Source organism: Osmia bicornis, chromosome 13 (assembly GCF_907164935.1).
Source record: "Osmia bicornis bicornis chromosome 13, iOsmBic2.1, whole genome shotgun sequence".
NCBI lineage: Eukaryota > Metazoa > Arthropoda > Insecta > Hymenoptera > Megachilidae > Osmia > Osmia bicornis.
Window position 1 is genome coordinate 2764396 of NC_060228.1, and position 21348 is coordinate 2785743.

At 42.2% G+C, this 21348-nt stretch overlaps 1 protein-coding gene across 1 annotated transcript in view; it reads left to right on the forward strand.

The window, feature by feature from the left end:
* Positions 1-10777: 10777 nt before the first annotated feature.
* The window catches only part of LOC114878779, a 45612-nt gene continuing 35041 nt past the window's right edge, over positions 10778-21348 (forward strand). Inside the window, exon 1 of the mRNA XM_029192946.2 lies at positions 10778-11519. Within this exon, the coding sequence (XP_029048779.1) occupies positions 11485-11519 (35 nt within the window). The 5' untranslated portion in view covers positions 10778-11484. The remainder of the gene's footprint in view (positions 11520-21348) is intronic.

A 21348-nucleotide genomic window follows, 5' to 3' on the forward strand; every position in this document is an offset into this window, starting at 1 on the left:
AAGAAAGAAACGTTATACCTGTTTAGAGAGGACTTTGTCGAGCACCGGCTGACTAGATTTAGATACTATCCACTCGCTGAGCGGGTTAATTGTCGAGCGTTGACCACTTCACTACCAACCGCTTGATACTTCTTTCTTTCTACCGAGAAAAATACCATCCGTGGAATCCGAAGAATTTCCTATTTCATTTCCAGACACGTTTCGCACTTAACGAGTGTATCCAATCTTGGATTCGAATAAATCAAGTACACGCGTTGCTTTTCGAAAATATCAAGGTTTATTCTTGAACCGTGACAGAATTTTGTCATTCATCCCTAATGATCTAGTAAAAAAAAATCCTTTGTCCATTTGGCAAAGGAACTTTGTCCTTTGACTCTTTTGACTCCAACTTCTTCCTTATTTAACCCTTTCAATACAGCGAAAAAATCAGTTCGAGTGATTATCTCCTCCAGGTGATTATTATCAAGATGAAATAACTTTTCTGCCTGAAAGGCTGAACGTCTTAGAGCAATGATGTTACAAGGTTCATTGATGGGACATCAAATTTTACAGACTGGGGCAGCATATACCCCGTCCGGTGTGAAAGGGTTGAGGAAGATCCTAATGGAGATATGACGCAACGATCATTAAGGAACACGTTAAACTGAATCAATTATTAAAATAATAAAGTTTCAAGTTCTGAAACGCTCCCTTTCAACGCTCTATGCAAATTAAATTTCCACGCAATCAGCAATGGAATCAGCAGGTTGACGATACACTAACAGACAATGAAAGAAACGCTACGATCCGTTGACGATACACGAGTACAGACGTTCCAGAATATCGAATCATCCTACGTTGTTAATACAGCGAAGTACAAGCACGATTGTTCGTGGTATCCGCACGGATCCGATTGGATCTACAGATAAGCTGTGGAGGGTTAATTGAAGAGCACGTACGTCGAACACCTTCGACCCGACGACCCATTCGATGACACGATCGTCGCTTCATTAAAAACCATCCTTCCCTTAATGATCCGTTTAATCAATGATGAAGTTGTACACGCGAAAGAACCAGTTTTCATCTTGGAATTGTCATATTTTTTTTCTCAAACACGTCTGTCTAGTTCGCTAAAGACTGTTAACGAGCCGGTTCGAAAAGTAACCAGGAAAGAATATCATTCATCGTGGCAAGGTGAATCTTCCTTCTGATACGACGATCATTGTCAGAGTTCGTCACGCTCGTGTGTCGAAGACCTTCGACCTGATGACCCCCTCTGGATGACATCATAATTCCTTTACGGGACACTGCCGCTTTGTACGATGCTTTCGGATGACATAAACATGAAAGAAGTGTGCGATGAAGATGCTTCAAGCAGGTAGAGTCACTACCGTAAGAAAGTATACGATGGACAAAATAGGCGATGAATGACATAATCATGAAAGAAGTATGAAGATTCTTAAAGCAAGTCGAGTAACTACCGTAAAAAAGTATTTTGTACGGAACAGGTAATTTGCTTTGTTTGCTGGATGCATCTTGGCTTAAGTGTAATTTAATTACCTGAAGATTCTTTTTTGAGTTTCTTTCTTTTTCTTTTTTGTTAAGAAGATTTTATGAAGGAGATTGTATCTATACCGATATTACAATGTTTTTAATATCTCAATAACACTTTGATTGTTCAAAATACTGTTGTAGCAAAAAACGAGTTATTAAGCGGAAACAATTTGTCGGTAGTGATCAACGAATTCGTTTTGTCTGGCTGATCTTGACAGTCGAATGACCACGAATTATGGGAGCGTGAGATGACCGCTGGTAAATAATGCCAATAGAAACAAGTTATAACCTTCGTTGTAAGAGCTGTGTTACGCTGGCGTCATACAATTGAACCGCAACGATACCGATCATTTTGCGGATCAGCGACTCTTACGAAATCGACTGGAAATAAGAGGTTTCATCGCAAAAACAGCCTTCGATTGACTACTCTTCAATAATAAAGAATACTCTAAAATATTCTCTGTAAAGCATACAAAGTAGCTAAGAAACTAAATATTCAATTTCTAATTAACACGTTGAACGCCACAGTGAAATTGAACATTTTTTGTGGGACGTATTAAAGTCCTAATTACTAAGAATAGTAATAATTAATTTTCAAATTTCAAGCTTTCTATTTGCCATTTTACATTATTTGTACTATAGCAATATTACTTAAAATAATGTTTTTCTATTGTTTTCTTTTAATTATTCAGACGTGTGTCAGGTGGGGCAGGTCACCGGCGACCCCCATGGTGTTCAACGTGTTAATTAGATTTCAAAAACGAAGCTGCAAATTTTAATTCTCCTGATTTCTTTTTAAATGAGACTTCTCTAATTTTTGCGATCTACAATCTTTTCCAAACACCCGGTATATCTTGCGAGTAATGAAAGGGATAAACGATCTTACGCTAATTGCATTCGATAAACCGCACCGATGTCTCGTGTTTTCTTTTTTCTACAACTTCTGCCTAGTGGCCGGTCGATCGACTCCGTCAAACCGAGCTGTAATTAACGATTTGCTGTAAAGGTACGCGAGGCGAATTATCGATTCAGGTAATCGATATCCGCGGAATCGATACGGTACTAGGATGTACGCAGACTGAACACCGGGGGTCGAAGGTTGACGGCAAGTACGTTTTCTATTTATTGGACTGTTTTATGCAAGCTCGATCGATCGATCGATGCATCCTTAATCGATATCAGCCCAACATCGAGCATGAATTTCAGTGGAATTTTTCTTTGTCATGATCGATCCACGATAAAACGATCCACAAATAATTTCATACGATACTTTGACTGAAATCTATACCCGAGCTAACTCGCAATTACTGTCAATAATTGATCAGTTCGAAAGCGATACATAGTGGTTTCCAATATAACTAGTTTCCATCGTTTTATATTAATATTAAACGTTTGCGCTTCATAGGACACGTAACAGATTTCAGAAAGATAACTTACTATTTCTATAATATAATATACCTCCATTAAAAGTGACAGGAAATGATCTCATAAGCGTGTTCGATGAATGCTGCTCACCATCGATAATCCCTTTAATTAACTGGAATAGCGAGTATAACTGGTAATAAATTATACTTGTCAATTAAACCGTAATCTTCTAATCAAAGGACTAATCTGATTGTTAAAAACGTTCTCGAAAATGAACATGCGACGGACTATCGTGCCATTTTTGGGAAAAGGTTTTCCCCTCGAAGGCAGAGGGTTATTTCCCCCCTTCCAATTTTCCTTTGGACAATTGTTTAATTTCGACAGAGAAACGGCAGAAGATACCGGACAGTCGCCACGAGCGCTATGCACGCATTGCACCATCAGCGTTTTAGTAACAAACGTTATTAGCCAACCCGCATCTAATTGTAAGATTGAAAATCTTGGGAAGGGTGCTAAAGCATTTAGACTTTCCGTCATTTTTGTACAGGCCAAACGGTAAGAATTATAGAAAAAATTCTTGTGCCATTGTGTTTAGTGGATCAAAATCTCAACGAATTGCCGAAATTTTTTTTTTGCCACTTCCGGTCTAATCGGGGTTGGCTTTAGAACGAATCTCGCTCTACTTTTACCTAACTATTTGTTATCAGTGTTTGAATCCTTACGCACCCACGTCACATCCTAAAAACATCCGAATCTCGTTAGTTCAGCCAGGCTCACAATTGGCTCTGGAAATTGTTGCTTGAGTAACTGACCGATTTAAGGATCGACAGAAAATACCAGCGTTTCGTAACTGTATTCCCGACTTTCGATGCGTTTTGCAACACGGCAAGAAGTTCCGATGGATCTCTCAGTTTCGCGGAAGCTTTTGCAACGATCGGTGCATCCCAAAGCCTCGTTCTACATTAATGCAATTAACACGCGGACCGGGGAAAACAACAAAGCCGTTCGGAGATGAGAGACGATCGAACCGTGACAACGAACGACCGTGAAATCGGTTCGACTCTCCCACGAATGGGACGAGAGATCGGTAAAGATCGGTTGTACCGATCCTGGATCCTCTGACAACCACGAACGACTTCATTGTTGCGATTCCTTGCTATCTTCGAGAAAGGCCCGATACTCTAAAGTGGTCAAAGACGTGGAATAATTTACGGCACATTGTATTTAACCTGTTCGCTTCTTCCCCCGTCATTAGTACGGTTTTCGTTACATAAACATGTTTCCACGTGTACGCCCACGCGTCGCGTTCCCGGTGTCACCGTGAATTCACGTGAAAAGAAAACGTGACGTGCGAACGAGGCTTAAGCCACCCACGCTTCGCGATGGAACAATGGTCGAGTGACACGGTAACAGGACCGGCGCACAGGACAACGCACCGTGTAGCATAAAACGGCGTGACGGAAGCTTGAAAATGCAGTTTAGAAGGGCGTGCGATGGAAAGGCACGATCGTTGATCCTCGAGGAGGATCGATTTCTCGACGTGGCGAGGATCGCGTGACCGTACCCTCCCCCGTCCATTACCCAGCTCTTTTATCCAATCGGTCAGCTATTGCCTCCCTTGGTTCCACCATCGTCTGGATTTAACCAGGGAAAACGACGTAACGGTGAATCCTTCGTGTCCGTCAAGGAAATATGGATTTCATTCGTCCCTTATTCGAGCCCTTCGACGAATCAACTCGAAGGATGTAATTCTATGTAGACCGTAAGATAAAGAATCGTTTTCATCGTAACGCGGTTCACCTGTTACGTTTTGTAACGTAAACGACGTAACGGTGAAATTCTCATGCCCGTGCGAAAGAAATATATACCTTAATTATTCCCCGTTTGATAAGTTTAACGAGCACCTCGCGCGAGATTCATCCCCGCGGATTTTTATCTGATTCGCTTATCGAGGAAAGTAGACGGTGGCCTGTTTCTCACTCGCATTGTTTCGAACGCGCTCGCTCGAAATGATTTAACGGTATCAACAGCCAGACAGAGACTGCCGGTTCCTTTTTCGTACCATTCTTCCGGAGCAAATGGAACAGCGAAAAATATAATTTAAAATCACACCGAGAAGTGTTAAATACACGTAGGGTACACAGGATCTTTTAAACTTATTTTAAGAGGAATCGTGGGAGCAAAGATAACAGCAGACTGGCATTGATGTAATGGACAAGGTAGCCAACTACAACCAGGAAGAGACGAGGCATTCGATTCTCGGTACTGGCACTCCCTATTTTTCACACAATTCCTACAATTATGATATTGGTACTTCATGCTTAGGTGATGTACACGTACGCGGGGCCGATACTTCGGACCCAATAATAAGAGGAATAGTGGGTGGAAGGATAACATCAGACCGGCCGAGGTGCAGTCAACAAAGTAGCCAACCTACAACGCGGAAGATCAGCTTTCGATAACTCCTAGCGTACCGACAACTCTTATTTTTCAATCTTCAACAAAATCTGCTCTCAAATGATTCCATGTTTCTTCCAGTCCGTGTTTTACGAGGCCGTTTCGTATAGAAATTCTACAGACCGGAAGCTTAATAGCGGAACGAGTCAAAGTAGGTATAGTTTATGCAAAGCGGGGTCAGACAGGGCTACGCGTGGTTAATGAGCTGTTAAGAGACGAATGGACGAGCAGCATCCGCGGCAAGTGGATCGAACTTCTCCGTAGACTAACCGCTTCAGGAAGGATCAGGCAACAGAAGCGCGGCTCACCGAACACGTCGGTTCAACTCCCTCGACTTTCGAAGCTAACCTTCCAGCTGCTCCCGTCTATTATCCTTGTCCGCCAGGACGCCGTAACCGCACGTTGTTCAACATCCTTTCTGGCTTCCACGTCGTCGTTGATTGCCCTAGCCGAGGGATTTTTGGCCGACTAACGCGCCGCGAACGAACGAGCCGGATCCCTTCAAAGTGAATTTTAAACCTCCTCCGCTTGTTCCGGATCTCAGGTTCAATAGGCCGTTTGGAATGTTAATTAGCTTGGCAATTAAGTAACGTGGAGTTACCAGAGTATTCATTCTGTAACACTTTTCTCGAAGGATTCTACGAATAAATGAATTTTCAATCTAAAAAAGTGTCATAAATCAGTCATCCTGTCTTCCATATTCCTGATTAGTTTCAAATAAAACATCAACTCCCTCGCAAAGAATGCTGATCCTAAAGAATATCAGACACCCTACAATTTGCGCAAAGTCCAAGGAGCAGAGGTGAAAAAGTTGGGCCGTGGCAGCGATGGTTTTCGAAAGGAATTCCTTCGGTGAACGGATAATGACTGAAAACGGTTTCTAAACGACAGAGTCGAATGGTGAAACGGATTAAGTCCGCGACTTGTATACGAGGTCCGAGAAGACATTGACGATCCTTCCGTTGTTTCGTCCCGTTCCAACTCGGCCAGAAGGAAATACCTGCTCCAGATTGCGTGGCGCGAAAAAAAGCTGACGTTTACGAGGAAGCGATTGTCGGTTCGAGAACGCTAGCGAGACGTTATCCTTGGCTCGCGTGCTGCCCGGAAGAGTTATTACGCTGGTTTCTATGGGGCAAAATTAAACGTGAAAACAGCACGCATCGCAATAAAGCCAGGATGGATGGGATCGCGTAACGTAACTCACCTGTAATTTCGGCCTCACGTTTCTACGCGTTGCGGTAGGCAAACGAGGCCACGCGTGAACCAGCGCCCTGCCATGAGAAGTCTCATTGACAGTGACACAGCAGCGCCGTTTGAACAATTGAAACCCTGACCTGCTACGAAGCTACAGAAATTACTAAATACCTGACTCGTTACGGGTAATTGTTTGTGTACGCAGTCGTTGAATGGCGTGCACCGTGTTTCCATTCGCTCGATTGCGAATAAAATTAGTTTAGGTTAAGATAATTTACGATTTGCAACACGTTTCCTCTCCCAGGTCGTGGAGTAAGAAGGGCTTTTTGAAAACCCTCCCTAAGATCGAAAATCGGGGGTGGTCGAGGACCTTACGAACGGGTCAGTCTTGATGTGTCGTTTGTATTTTACAAGGAGAGGGCGCGATCGATGGAAAACGGATTTTCCTGAAACTGCAGTATTTGAAGATGTCTCCAAATTTAATTTGGCAAAGCAGTAGCGCCTTTTTTTCGTAGCTTAGTTGTTTAGTCGTAATTTAATCTTCACTTAATTCGTTTCCGCCTCACCATCCTCAAATCCCACATAATATTATCGATCAAAGTTGCGAATGGGAAGACCTCGGGATTTTCAACATTAATTTCTATTATTTGACGCGATCCACTAATAACGCGTTTAACTAATTAACCACCGTAATTATCAAATTCCTTACGTAACGTTAAACATCCAAGAACGAAGTTAAACAGAAGCACACGAAGCGTTTCATGCGTCGTCGAGCCCAAAAGTTCGCACACCGAGGAACAATAGTTGCGGACTGCACCGAAGTGCAGTAACTGTTGCATTATGCACCTCGAGATGCAACGCGGCTATCGTGGGTTTCGATCGACCTCTCCCGCTAGAAACTACTTTTTAACACCCGATGCACTGACTGCTAATAATGGTGACAAAAAAATGGAAGCAACAAGGCTGGAAGACGACACGAGACACAGGTAAAATAAGGAATTATCTCATCGCCGCGTGTAACGATGGAACAGGATTCTGGCCGCGTGTTCGTCGCGGATAATTTGGCGCGGACAAAGGTTGGAAGTGAAACAAAGCAGAAGAACAGTTGAACTTTACTGCTGGGATTGCGCCTTCTTCTTTTTTATTCTATGACCGCGGTTCTCACGACAATTGCTCTTGCTTCGGATTAGAAATTCTTCAGCTGATGATAGTTTTACCGAAAGGAATTGTTAATTACTCATTTGAACCCTTATCGGTTCGGGTAATTAAAAGAAGAAACAGGAAGATAAACTTCGAATAACTGCATTCCGTTTGCAATTCGGAACTTAAATTTCAAATGTTCTATAGTAAATTAAGTAGACAATACTGAAGACTCTGAGTTGGTTCCAAGTGGGAACATTTTCTAATAAAATTGTATTATTTATTTCACGACCACACTCATTTTTAAGTAAACTAACAGTCATATATTTTTTTCCAACTCATAACAATTCATGCAACAGAGGATTAATAAGTAGTTTCAGCGTGTCTGACTACACACGTCCAATTCTACTGTGACAGTCAACGTCAATAAACCGCATTATCCTCCGCCGCGCTATATACGACTACTTCCACTGTGGAAATCAATCAGTTGGTTAGATACAATCACAGGAAATTATTTCCCCGAGATATTGAAACATCGTGGGATTGTTTTGACGACGAAGGAACGTGTCGATTCAAGATTCGCATTCAGAGGAAACTTAACCATATAATCATACGATAATGTTCACATACATTTTCCTTTCAGTGAATTTTCCTTTTAATTCGCTAATTGGCGTGCTCTATAAGTTCGCATAGCATATCAAATTTTATAGCTGCAAATAGAAGAGCATTTCCAGGGAGCAACGTTAATCGAGACGAGATTTATCAGTCTGTTTGACTTGTAAATTCGATTCACTTGCACTTCGATTTCTGTTTCCTTCTGTTTTTCTTAACATACTCACACACATGGTTGTAGCTTGATATTCTCTATACCAGACGCGATTCAGAATCGAAGAACTGGATGAACTTTCGATTCGAGACAACGTCTTGATCACGGCGAGCTCGGTCGAGTTACAGGCCGATCTTCGTTCGGCTCGTTTGACCCTTGCCCGTGAAATCATCCGTACTATAATAATTTATTGCTACCAGCCCGGTGTTGCTGGCCGGTAGGCGCCTTCGTTCTTCTCAATCTAGATCGCGCAGGAAGAAGCGATGTTTCTCCAGTCAGCCCTGGGAATCGAACCCGGAACCTCGCTCCTTTCTTTTTCCCTCCTGCTATCTTCCTTCGAACGTGAAACTGCCCTGTGAGTTATCCGGCCAACCATTTCTCCTTCTTCCTCTTCTTCCATTTCGCTGGATGCGTTTTCCGTTACGCGAATCCCATCGAAATTGGTCTTCATACATGGTAGCTCTGTTTTGTACTTCTCCAGTTACGATTGAGATACAGAAATAGGAGAGAAAAATAAATTTTCCAGCGAATATAACCGAGTATTTCTGTTTTCGTGTTTCCAGTGCATCGAGGGAATAAGAAGAAATCAACTGGCGCGATCCATTCGCATTTCTTTCGACTAGCCGACATTTAACATTCTAAGTCCGACAGTTTCTATGCTCATCGGTAATTAATCTTACCGTAACGATGAGCTAGCGTTTCCAAACGAAACAAGAGCACCGCGATTGGAATGAAACACAGTTAAATGTTTGATGAATCATGCGTTTTTCATCCTGCCACTGGTGTACGCATTACCCTCGTTAGATGCTGAGATTTTTCAGGATATCCATACGAAGAGCATCGTTTGTCATCGTGTTTTCGCTCCGTTGCCATTGTCGCACCATATAGATACCCGTATCATTAATTTCTCATCAAATTCCGATGATTAAGATCGCTTCTCTGTTTCGATAATAGAGTATTGAGATTGAAGATGTTCTACTGTATTTCAACGAGTTCTCGTAAAAATAGGAAAGATACATCGAGGCATAAATTCAGATGAAAACGATAGTGCCGGTTGAACGGGTCGAACTCTCACACCATCGTTCAACGTTATTCCTTTCGCGAAATTGCCTGCTGCGAGGAAGCTCCCATCGACAATTTCGTCAATTTCTATGGGTACCCGTACCGTTAGACGAAAGCAAACGTTTCACGGAAACGATGATCGTAAACGGTAGTCCTTTCCCGTTTCCTAAGCTCGCACTGATCAATTTGTAACAGTATCAACGATTCATCCTTTTCCCGGAGGATATTATTCTAATTAACACGAGCAAGCTCGTAAACGAGTATTTCCTCTGGTGTTGCTGTCCAAATAAATTATCCACCCAATCATAGCCCACTTAGGTGATTCTATCTCCTAATGAGATTATTACATGGACAAGCAACAGATTGAGAAATAAAAGTTGCCTCGTAATCGTGCAACACGTCGGTATCAATTATATCCTTTCGTTTCCTCGTGCTGCGCGAAACTAATGACGCGTAGGTCCTCGGTAACGTAACCAGTGCAATTAACAGGGATCCTTCGGCATGGGAAAAATCATCATCGCCGAAAGAAACTATCTCGAAATTATCCTTCTTTTATATCGCGCTTATTCTTTTTCTTTCTTTCGCTTCTTCAATGCCAGTTCGACGATTTCCCTGCAGAGGATGCGCTGGGTGCCGTTAGGCAAGTGCGAAACGGAATCTTCGCGGAAACGCTCCTCGAAGCGACATTAGTTCCTCACGAACAATGACCCTTTTTGCTATTCCTGGAAACGCGCACCAAGTTTCCATGCTTTGGGAACTAGAGTGTCAGGGAGGGAGATCCAAAATTCTAATTATCCAAGTAAAATTCTCTGGAATTTAATTTGACTCAGATATCTCGGGGAGGATGGAAAAGTGAATCGAAATAATTCAGGAATACAAAAAAAAATCGGCGCTCTGGAATGTTGCGCTCCGATTGGCCGTCGAAGCAGAGGGCTCTCGGATTGGCCCTGGACACGTTTCCCCACCTTCGCCTGGAAATTCACTTTTTACAGGCGTTATTACAAAACTGACTGGCATCTCCTAGACCATGTCATTACGGCTTAGTACTCCACACGGCGAGGATCCTCTCACGAGTACCCACCTCCACCACCATCACCACACCACCTCCACCTCCACCACCACCATCACCATCATCATCTCCACCACCGTCGTCACCACTTCTACCAAGCACCAAGCTCTTCCTCCACCAGCACCACCACCACCTTGGTAACCTCTTCTATTTCTACTACTCTTCGTCGTCGTCCTCCTCCTCCTCAACTTCCCACCTTTCGCAGCCGTGGAAGACGAGCAGCCACGCGCGGATATCCTGGCAGAGTGTTACGGAGAACGGAGAACAGTGGCACAGAAGGCTGGTTGCTCCATTTTCGTGTATCGCGTGCAAAGGAAAGCCGTCTCGTTCTCTCTTCTCTCGCATTCTCGATCGGCCCTACAGTCAGTCAACTTCGATCTGACTTTCGATTAAGCCGATCGGGACGCAGATCGATCGGAAGTTGAATAAGAACGGATAATCCGAAAGGGAAGATAATAATAATAGAAGAAGGAAGAAACGTTCGTCGCGCTCGAGGTGTCTGTCGTTTCTTCTTCCTAAGTGGAAGTGGATCCCGGTCGTGTGACGAGATCAGACAGTGGAAACGGACCGTTCGTAACACGGACCAACAGAAAACCGGTGGTGAACGGGTTTCACGCGGCTATTTTGTATCGGGATAACGACCGTCGAGACGTCCTATTACGTAGAAACGCTTTCGTTTTCGATAAAGAGAAACAGAGAGAGATATATATATAAAGAACAGTGAACACTGGTGTAATTCGTGAGAGACACTGTCCCAGTGAGTTTCCAGGCACTGGTTGCGGAAGGGTTCGAGGGCGAACGAGGGTCGTGCAGGGTCCGTGGAACCGAGCTGCGCGTCATGGCTGCCACGAGGATTGACTGGAAGATTAGATTGTAAGTGATTACTTTTTATTACTTCGCTCTAGTTGCTTTAGGGGACGGTCGCGGAGCGTCATCAACGGTGCACCCGCTAACTTTCTGCAGAAAGTTCGAATAATAATTTGAAAAGAACTTACACCGAAATAAATTATTTTCAACACTGGGAACCAGCGATATAAATTAATTACAACCGGGTAATTAAAAAAGAAAAGAAGCACATTGAAAAGAAAACCTGAGTAATTACAGCAAGGATTTTATTGAAGATCGTTTCTTCCGTTAGCAAGGGGATTTCAATGAAAGTAACGCGCGACTGCGCGATGAGATCGCAGAAAGACATCGTTCAGGCAAGGTTGAAAGCGCCTTAAAAGCCCAGAACCGGTGACTTGAATTGAATCTCATAACGGGAAGATTGTATCTTCAGCGTTATTGTATTCGAAAGAAAGCATCAATTATTATTTACAACGACACGAAAACGACTCGGTCTCTTGGAAGATCCGAGTCCTAGGGAAACAGATAGAGACAAGATACACGATGTTTCGCAGTGCTTCACGGTCGATGATTCCGTCTCTAATCGATTATGTATTTTTCATCCTTTCCGCGTGATCGAACTGTTTCGTACCGGTTGAGCAGATCGTGAAGATCGAACGAAAGCATTCGAATAGATGATATATATTTTTTTTTCTGATAAATAAAGAACAATCAACTGCAAACACTTTCCTAGTCAATATATAATAGTATGCAACTATTACGACATCGTTCATTTTTCAAATTTAATACCAAGTCTAAGCATAAATTTTCAACTGATTTACTTCATTCAAGATAAATGATGACATTATTCACGGAATGATTCAGTATTTCATGAAACATCAAACTCTATTAGATGCACCGTGTGCCCTCTGTAAAACGACACGTACACACGTCATTTTCCCTCATTATACAAAAAAAAGGGGTCTTCATCCACCGGTACATAATGAATGCATAAATAATCAGGGAAGGGAACGCGCTAGAAAAACACGCATAAATCTTTGATTATATTCGCGAGCAACCGCTTCGATTGGATAATAATTAGGTAATTATTATCGGCGAACGCTAGATGGTGTAATAAGTGGATCACGGAAACGATCGTTATCGAAAGGCAAGGGAAAAACTATCGATCGTAGCTCTGGCCTTGATCCGTTGATCGATCGTCGTCGATCGAAGCGTCGACCAATCAAACGGGACATTAACCACAACGCTGTGGAAGATCGAACGCTGGTTTGCATGGTATCGCGATCGGAAACGATCACGGATAGATCCAGCCGATCTAGCGGTGCGTGTGTCTACCTATAAATTATATCCACTCGGAGGGAAGCTGCGTGCTGCCCTGTAAGCCGGGTAATTAAAACGAACCTACGTGCATGTACGAAAGTGTGATACGCCTTGGGAAATTGAATCGTTAGTGTCTTGTAATCGCGCCTGATACTCTATGAGACTTGATTGAAATCCTTGTTTCTACGTTGGTTAACCGTGCGATTAGATGTTGATTGATTTGTTAATTGAGAATTAACACGCTGACTGCCATGGTACTTTTCAGGATTCCGGTGTAAAAAGCTGATTTAATTTAATCATATTATATTATTAAAAACTCCTATATAGAATGTGTTTTATTGAAAAAAAAAATCTTGCGAATTATCTTTTAGTTGGCTTGTATTATTTTTGAACTTGCACCACTAGGCCACAATATAAATTTCATATTAAAAATTTTATAATGGCAAATAACTGCGAAATATATTAAAATAACAGTACAATCAGTTTAAACAAATTCATGGCCCAAATGAAAAGACAAGCACCGGTCCCATGGTACCACCGTGGTAGCGAAAGGGTTAATAAATTTTCTGTTCATGTAAGCTAATAATGATTTTTTGTTCTCTTCTCTGTGGCTATCTATTCATATTTACACTGATAGACTACGAATTTCCTCGTAGCTGCACAAATATGGCAAGTAAACAAATTATGAGATAACTCGTAGTTGGCAGTCAACGTGTTAACAGGTTTAATAATTTGGCAATTTCAACGAGCGCATCGCAAATGATACAGTTTTCTAATCGTAGTACCTTCGATCAACACATCGTCCATTAGAAATTACAAATCATACTTCAGTGTAATTGAGCATGCATGCAAATCTCTCGACTACCTGTTACCGCAACATTGCATACGTTAAAAAGGGAAATCTCTTCCACGAACGCGTAGATGCATAGATGTGCATGATGCATGCACGGGTTATCTGAGATCATAATGCACCCTAGCACGATCGACACGCGAGCACTATCGAAGGGACAGAGATCCTTCCAGCGGCGATTCCAGTACCCGCCTAAACTTTCAAATGGTCAAGTACTCGAATATAACCCAGGAAGTTTCCACCTTGGGAATCATCGTTCGTCACGCGAATATGAAACTCCAGAAAGAGGAATCTTACAGATCATCAGAAACTTTAATATATTTTTCTCGATTAAACAAGTTTTCATCGTTCATCGGACGAGTACGAAGTGGAAGAAAAAGAAAACGCCTATCTGATCCTCCAAATCAACGAACAGCTCGATATAATCCAGGAAATTTGCCGATTACGCGTTACTGGAACGTTGTATACGTCGTGTCGAGAATCTTCGTCATTCATCATGCTTGTATGGAAGTTATCTCGAATCGTGATGCACCGTAGTACGGTCGTGTACTTACGCAGCCCGATACGCGAGCTCTATCGTACGTATAACGTAACATGCGCAGAGATAGGAAGACGAAGCGACGAATACACTAGGTCCGTGGTGTGTGGTTAATTTACAGCTAGTTCTTCAGCTTGTATCCTCCTAGTATCTCGATCCCAGTATCTCTGTCTATGACGTGCCTGTCAACCGGCGCGGGATCGTAATCCCGGAAGCGTAGCCGAGGATCGGTTCACGATCACAAGTTACAATCGATCCGCTCTTCCGCTCGTTAATTGATCTCGCTAAAATTCCTTCGAGTCTGATCAGGCTTCTCTTTATTTCAATTTCAACCATCCCTCTTAATCGATCAAACGGATTTACAATTGAAGGAAGAAAAAAGAATCTTGCATTCCATGCTGATGTAATTTCCTCAAGTTTTATGAGATTCGAAATGAGAACACGCGTTGAATTCGTTAGAAATAAGAAAATTTTTCGAATCCTTCAACTAGTCGGACACGGAAGCATCGAGTGTGGATCGTGGAATGCTGCCGTGGCTTTTACGAGCTACCTGTTCGATAAATATCGACGGCCGATAGTCATCTGGTGTAAACTCTAATTTCTACCGCGTTGCATCGTGTCCTCCGGACGAAGACATTCGAGTTTCGCTCGTGCACTGATGAAATAATCAGCACCTGTCGTAAATTGATGAGAAACCAGTTGACGTTTTATTCATTCTCTTGTTATAATTTACGTTTGTTTATTTATTCTCTTATCGAGAAACGCGTCTCGGGTATCGAATTAAACTTGATTTATATCTTGAAACATCGAGGAGCTATATTTATTCTGTTCATTTTTCATTTCCTCGTCTATTCAATGATTTCCATAGTTTCCAAGGTGATATTCTTACCGGAGTTTCAGTGAAAATATTTTTTGGAACTGTTCATTATTTCCGGCACGACGATTTTCATCCTCCTTCCTGTGGCTTTTGTTTCCATCGACACGATTTCTGTGTTCCGGACGATTAGTTTGTCGTTCGATAGCGCTTTTTGTTCAGATATTTACGAGGGAGGGAAAAAAAGCAGAGCAAAAAAATGGGAGAACGAAAGGATGAGATTTCGATCGGCTTCCATCTCGATTGGCACCCACCGCAACGATAACTTGCTTGTATTTCTTTCGTCCGGTCGTGACACGCCGTTTGTGCGTTTTGTCATGCCACGATGAAATCATTCTTAAAATAGCCGATCAGTAATTGAAATTGATTTTCTCACGGTTACAGGTGATAGGCGTGAAAAGTGACATTGATCGCATCAATCACTGGATAAATAAGCCAGGATGCTTATTGCAAGGATTATTATTAATTCGAGGATGTTAATTTAATTTCCTCATCCAGAAAAGATTTTACATCGTCTAGCATTGCCATTGTTTCTGGAAGAACAGTTTCTTCAGGGTTTCCGGCTCCTCTCTCTCGATGCTAAATGGACAAGGCCAAGAATCAGAGAGAAAGAGGAAAACTAGCTAGGAATCTTAAGTGGCAGTTGAAACGTGTATTTATAGGTCGGTTTTGCCTTGCAATTCCGCCGGCAAAATGTGCAAATCTTGACCGATCACCGTTTTACGTTATTCCCATCGGTTGCATCCGTACAAACACCGCTACCATCTTCCTCGTCTGTTGCCTGCCAGCTTAAGAAACAGCTCGGTCGCTTCTCTTCCAAAGAATTAAGATATCTTCTGGAAAACAATAGTAATCAGCTGGCTTGTCGTGCAATCAGTGCATTCCACGGTCAGATTCTTCAGGTTTTATGCAATCGCCGAGTTGAAGAACCTTTTTGCAAAGAGATTTTGCGGATGAATAGCGTAAAATTGCAATCAATTAACAAATGGCAAGAATTCTTCGATCTGAATATAGAGAGGACAATTTCTAAGTGCCGTGCGTCGCCGACCTTCCGGACGGATCCTCGATTATCTACACGAGCATGAGTTAGGCGAAATAATTTCCAATTCCTATAATCTAATTGCAAGTCAATTTTCAGTATGACAGTAAACGCGTTAAATTTCCGCGTGGCGAATAACGCATCCACTTTGGATCGTGTTCGTGTTGGCAATTTAAAGATATTGCCACTTGGCTCGATGCGATGTCTCGAGTGCAGCAGGTCTATCTGGCCATGAAGAATGGCTGGACGATGCACTTCCCGTAATATCGAATATCGGGATAAGCAGCGTATCGCTGCCCGGGACAAATGTGTATCCCGGCCCACGCTGGAATCACCGGCGACCACTCCTTCGTCGCTGGATCGTTTCGAGAGGCGAAGATCGTAATAAATCGACAGCAATGGATCTTGGCGCACAGGTGGACGTAAATTGATATGCATAACGGGGGAACGATCGCCGAACGTGACCGGACATCGGCGTATTACGAGTTCCACCTTATGACCCACGCGAGGCGGGTGCACTGGTCCAGTGAAATTGACGTCGGAGATCGTGACTCCTCGTCGGCGTGGTTGTCAACTAATTTATCGGGTTCACGATGATTCATTGCGCTTGTTACCAGCCTCTCCGCCCTTACAATTGATCGCGACAGCCGGTGACCTTTGATTTTTCAATGTGTATAAAAATAAAAAAATGAATTCCTAATATCTTTCACCGTACCAGATACGGTTTATTTCACCGCGCGTTACCGGAGGATTAAGCAGTTGTTTTCCATGAAACTAGCGGTACAATCGTTGCAACTATTACAGAATGATCAAGTGAATCATTAATCCTTCGAACGCCCGGCAATTGCTCGGTAAATAAGCCTGGGGATCCGAAGGAATTGCTCGGCTCCGAGTCCTTCGGGGGATAAAACGCGTTATTGTCACGCATGATCGTCGGATAGGTACGCGTGGTACATTAGGAAAAAATGGCGCGAATCGCTCGAGGTTTATCCTAAGGCCATCCACGTACCGTATCGCCTGGATACTCGAACGTTTCCGGTAATGATTCCGCCGTAGGAGGATTCCAGCACGACGCGACGCGCAGCATCGGTTGAGCGTGGAAAACGCGGTTAATTTGCTTCGTTGCATCCCGGCCGAGGATCGATCGCGTTCCCGACGTGCTTGTCGATTTCGTCGAGCCGATCGTCCGTTTATTGGGATCCTTTCGGCTGCTATTCGTAGCCGAGATAGATTGCCACTGTGGAAGAGAAATTCTGGAACGACGTGAACCGACGAACCGAGCGTTGAACCGGGAAAATCGCGGCTAATTTCCTTCGCTTCATCGATCGAATTCTTTGGATTGATCTTTGAATTTCATCGAGCACCGTTTGATTAACGGAACGGTTTAGAGAAAGGTGGATTCTTTGATGGATATTTCAGTGAGATAAGGAACAGACGTTCAGCGAAGTGTGTAATTTATTTTAAGAAGCTTGGATTACCGTAACGCGTTCTTTTGCTGATTATTTCGGATCATCGAGAGCGCAGAATGAGAAAAGAATCTCTGACTGAGAGCAGAGTGACACGTTTCGTCGTCTGTCATCCGTGGATGAGAGTGAAAAGTACCGTAACACTGGCTTTCGACTAGACACGAAATTTCACGTGGCTCTATTATAGTGCTCAACTAGCCGAGACACTGGCTGTGCCGTTAAATTCTACCAGGGCGACAAAATTCACTATGGCCAGTGTGATCACGATTAGATAAGACCCATTGGCTTGTTAAGCCGGCCAGACAATGTTCTCCAACGAGATCGAGTGTAATTAGTGAACTCTCTCTTATTGTTGAGGAAATTGAACAGAGGCGAAATATCGGTTAAACGTTATAATTTAACGTTGTTAACATGTTTATAAAAATTACCTCAGAATGTGAAAATTAATTTCAAAAAATGGCACCGTTCTCCAACGAGATCAAATGTAATTAATGAACTCTCTCTTATTGTTGGGGAAATTGAACAGAGGCGAAATATCGGTTAAACGTTATTATAAAAATTACTTCAGAATGTGAAAATTAATTTCAAAAAATGGCACGAGGTTGAAAATTCTTGCGCCTCGATTTTATAGAAAATGAAAGGAACGAAAGAGTTAACAGTAAAACTAAAGTTTCCCCCATAGCCGAAACTGTCGCCTGAACCATTTACGAGCTGTTACGATAAAACGCATCCGATTATGTCACGCCTACGTAACGCACGAGTTCGGTGTAAACGAACGAAACTTCTTAATTAACACATAACCGCTCGTAACCACGATGCTCGCCACGTGCACCTTGTAAATGAAGATAATGACGAGCGTTCCCGCCAATCTGATAAGCGTTTAATTACGCAAACAAGTCATCATCTCATCCCCGTTTCCTTTTTTTATTATTATTCTCTCTCCTCAATTCATTTGTCATTCTCTTCCCTCTGTTTTCCTTTCAATGCTTCGCACTTTGAAATAGCCACGTGAATGACACTTCGCGTAATTGCTTAGAACGGTGAATTTATCTTGATGCGTATATAGGGTAGAAAAACCGACAAAGGAATGTAATCTACTTTGCATAGAATAAAACGTACTTTTCATTTCTTTTATTACTGCTTATTCACTGTCTTGCTAATAAAATTGAACGAAGTGAGAGAGCATTTTCATGTTCGCCATTTAATGATTCTTCTTTCAAGATTATCTCAGTTAATTTAAAAATGCTTTGCAATTAATATCTTTATGAAAGAATAATAATAACGTTATCGCAGATGGAAGTTTTTAAAGATGTAACTGTCAGAGAATAAGCTAACCAAACTAATGGGAAATACCAAAGATATTCATTCGTAATCCCTGTTATGAAATATTAATTGCTTTGAAATTAATCTTTAAGGGCTAATAAAATTTTACGATCGGAAATAAACTTTTCCAATACCTTTAATCCACTCTGTTTCTAAGTTCAATTGCGAAAGAAACCTATAACAATAAGACTTCACTAGCCCTATTAGAAACCCAGCAGGCTTCTTCGAGTAACGAACGATTACGTTCCTTTAACCCTTTCTTGCAATCAGGAAGATGTTACCTCGCAGTCGAACTCGGGGCTCATCCTCGGCGTTCGGTATGGAAAAATCGTTCAAAGACTCCGCTACGATAATCATCGGCGATTCTAGTCGGTGTGGTAATTTCGAAATGGCCGAGAGAAAGAGTATGCAACCGAACAAAAGGGGAAAAATGGGAGAACGCGCGTGCAGGGAGGAATGGTAAGAGAAGAAGAAAGATAACACGGAAGCAGAGATAGAGAGTAAAGGAGCAACCGAGGGCTGCTTCCTGGACTGATTCCAGGTAGCCTGGAATACCTGGAAACCGACGGTGGTTGGATAATAGGAAAACAGTCTTCGTCTTTTTCTCTCTTTCGTTTTGCCTTCAGAACGCAAGACACTTTCGTAAGCATAAAACCAGCCTCCAGTTTCCGCTTCCTGCGATGATCCGACTCTGCTTACCATTTCGTGATTTTCCTTATTTCTTGCGCCCCTCGACCTGATCTCCGCGCCGACATCGACCAGATGATCTTGCACGAGCTCTCCGTGTCGAAGATCGGCCGATCAGATTAAAGGAATCGATCTCGAATTCCATGGAAACACGAAGCACGTGAAGGCTCAGGTATTTCTAGAGGACATGGGGGAGCTCGATACATCTGAACGCGATTACAGGCAATTTAGAGTTGCAGGGATAATTAAAATTACTCTGACGCTTTCGCCGAGCTTCTTCAGCTACGAATGCCATTTTGCTTTCCTTCCAAGCGTCGATTACACGTGTAATCGTTACACAGCAACTTTGAGGACGATGACTATCGAGTCGCTTAAGGTTACACGGTACTTGTTAGAAGCGATCACTGGAGGAAAATGAGATATTAAAAATTAAGGGTTGTTGGGTAGTCGAGTTTACGTTGGAAAATGGAACAATTACAGTACTCGCATAAATTGATGAATTTACATAAAAACGATTAATTCTTTCAAATGAATTAAACGTAATTAAACGGAGTTTTTGTTATTTTTTAATGACATATTGAACAGTTGAAAAAAGTGAAAGTTCTTGACTGGCCTGGTTAACATAGGACTAGTCAGGTTCTTAAGTGAAAAGTCACGATTTTCAGAAATTTTAATTACTTGTAACTTCTAATTTTCTAATTCTAATTTCTAATTTTCAGTATACACATAACTTATCTGAATTTACGAAAGACATATTTGAAAAATTACCTTTCACTATTTTCTTTCAAATTAATTTTACTATCTTAGCAAATTAATTTGTATAACTTCTCAAAAAACCTCAAGTCATTTGCTCCAATTTTAAATGACGTATTCTGTTTTAAAGAGTGTTTCCAATCTTTTTGACGATAGTGTACGTAAATTATTTTTATAAGTATTTTCTTGTATATTAATAGTGGAAAATTTCAATGTAAAAACCTTAAAATTGTGTCTCTATTTCTACACAGACACGAAAAACCTATTTTTCATACCCTGGTTCTAATAATTTAATCACCCACTGTACTTTGGAAATTCCTACCTTTCTAAAGGAATGATTACTCCTGCTCATTAGATAGAATAACTGAGTTTTATGAGAAGCTTTTCTAAAATACCGGAAGACTTCTTCCTGGGATCATCCCTTCGAGCCGCTTCGATCGTCCTTTTCGTTCATCCGAAGTACTTACGAGACCAACGCCGCGAAGGAACATCTTTTACGAGGGTCGACCTCCTCGATTCGTTCGCTTTCGCTTCTTGGCAGGAGGTTAGACATTTCCCCTGGAAAACCGCTCGTTAAAAGGCAAACGATCGGCCATCGTTCTCACTGTTATTTTCCACCGAGTAATCCGCGTCCCGCCGCCTCGATCATCACGAATAAACCGTTCACCACCCCCGGTCGCTTCTATTCCTTCAAATTTTACGACTACTCTTTCGCTGATTCCTATATTGTTTTTCCCCCGTTGTAAACGAGCCCCTTCGACTTCCTGATTGCACGTGTGCGAGTTACGACCAGGTTGGTGGAATAATTGAAAGAAGAAAAGACGAGGAAGCGGTCTGGTATTTTACTTGAAACGATCGAGGGGTTAGTTATGGAACTTTCGAATATTGCTTATAAACATTGGTCGTTGAAAGGCGCCATGCTGGGTGAATTAAGACCCATATCCATGAAATACACCTAAGAATTCATATCCCAGCGATTAAGGGTTGATGAATTCTATCGATGGAA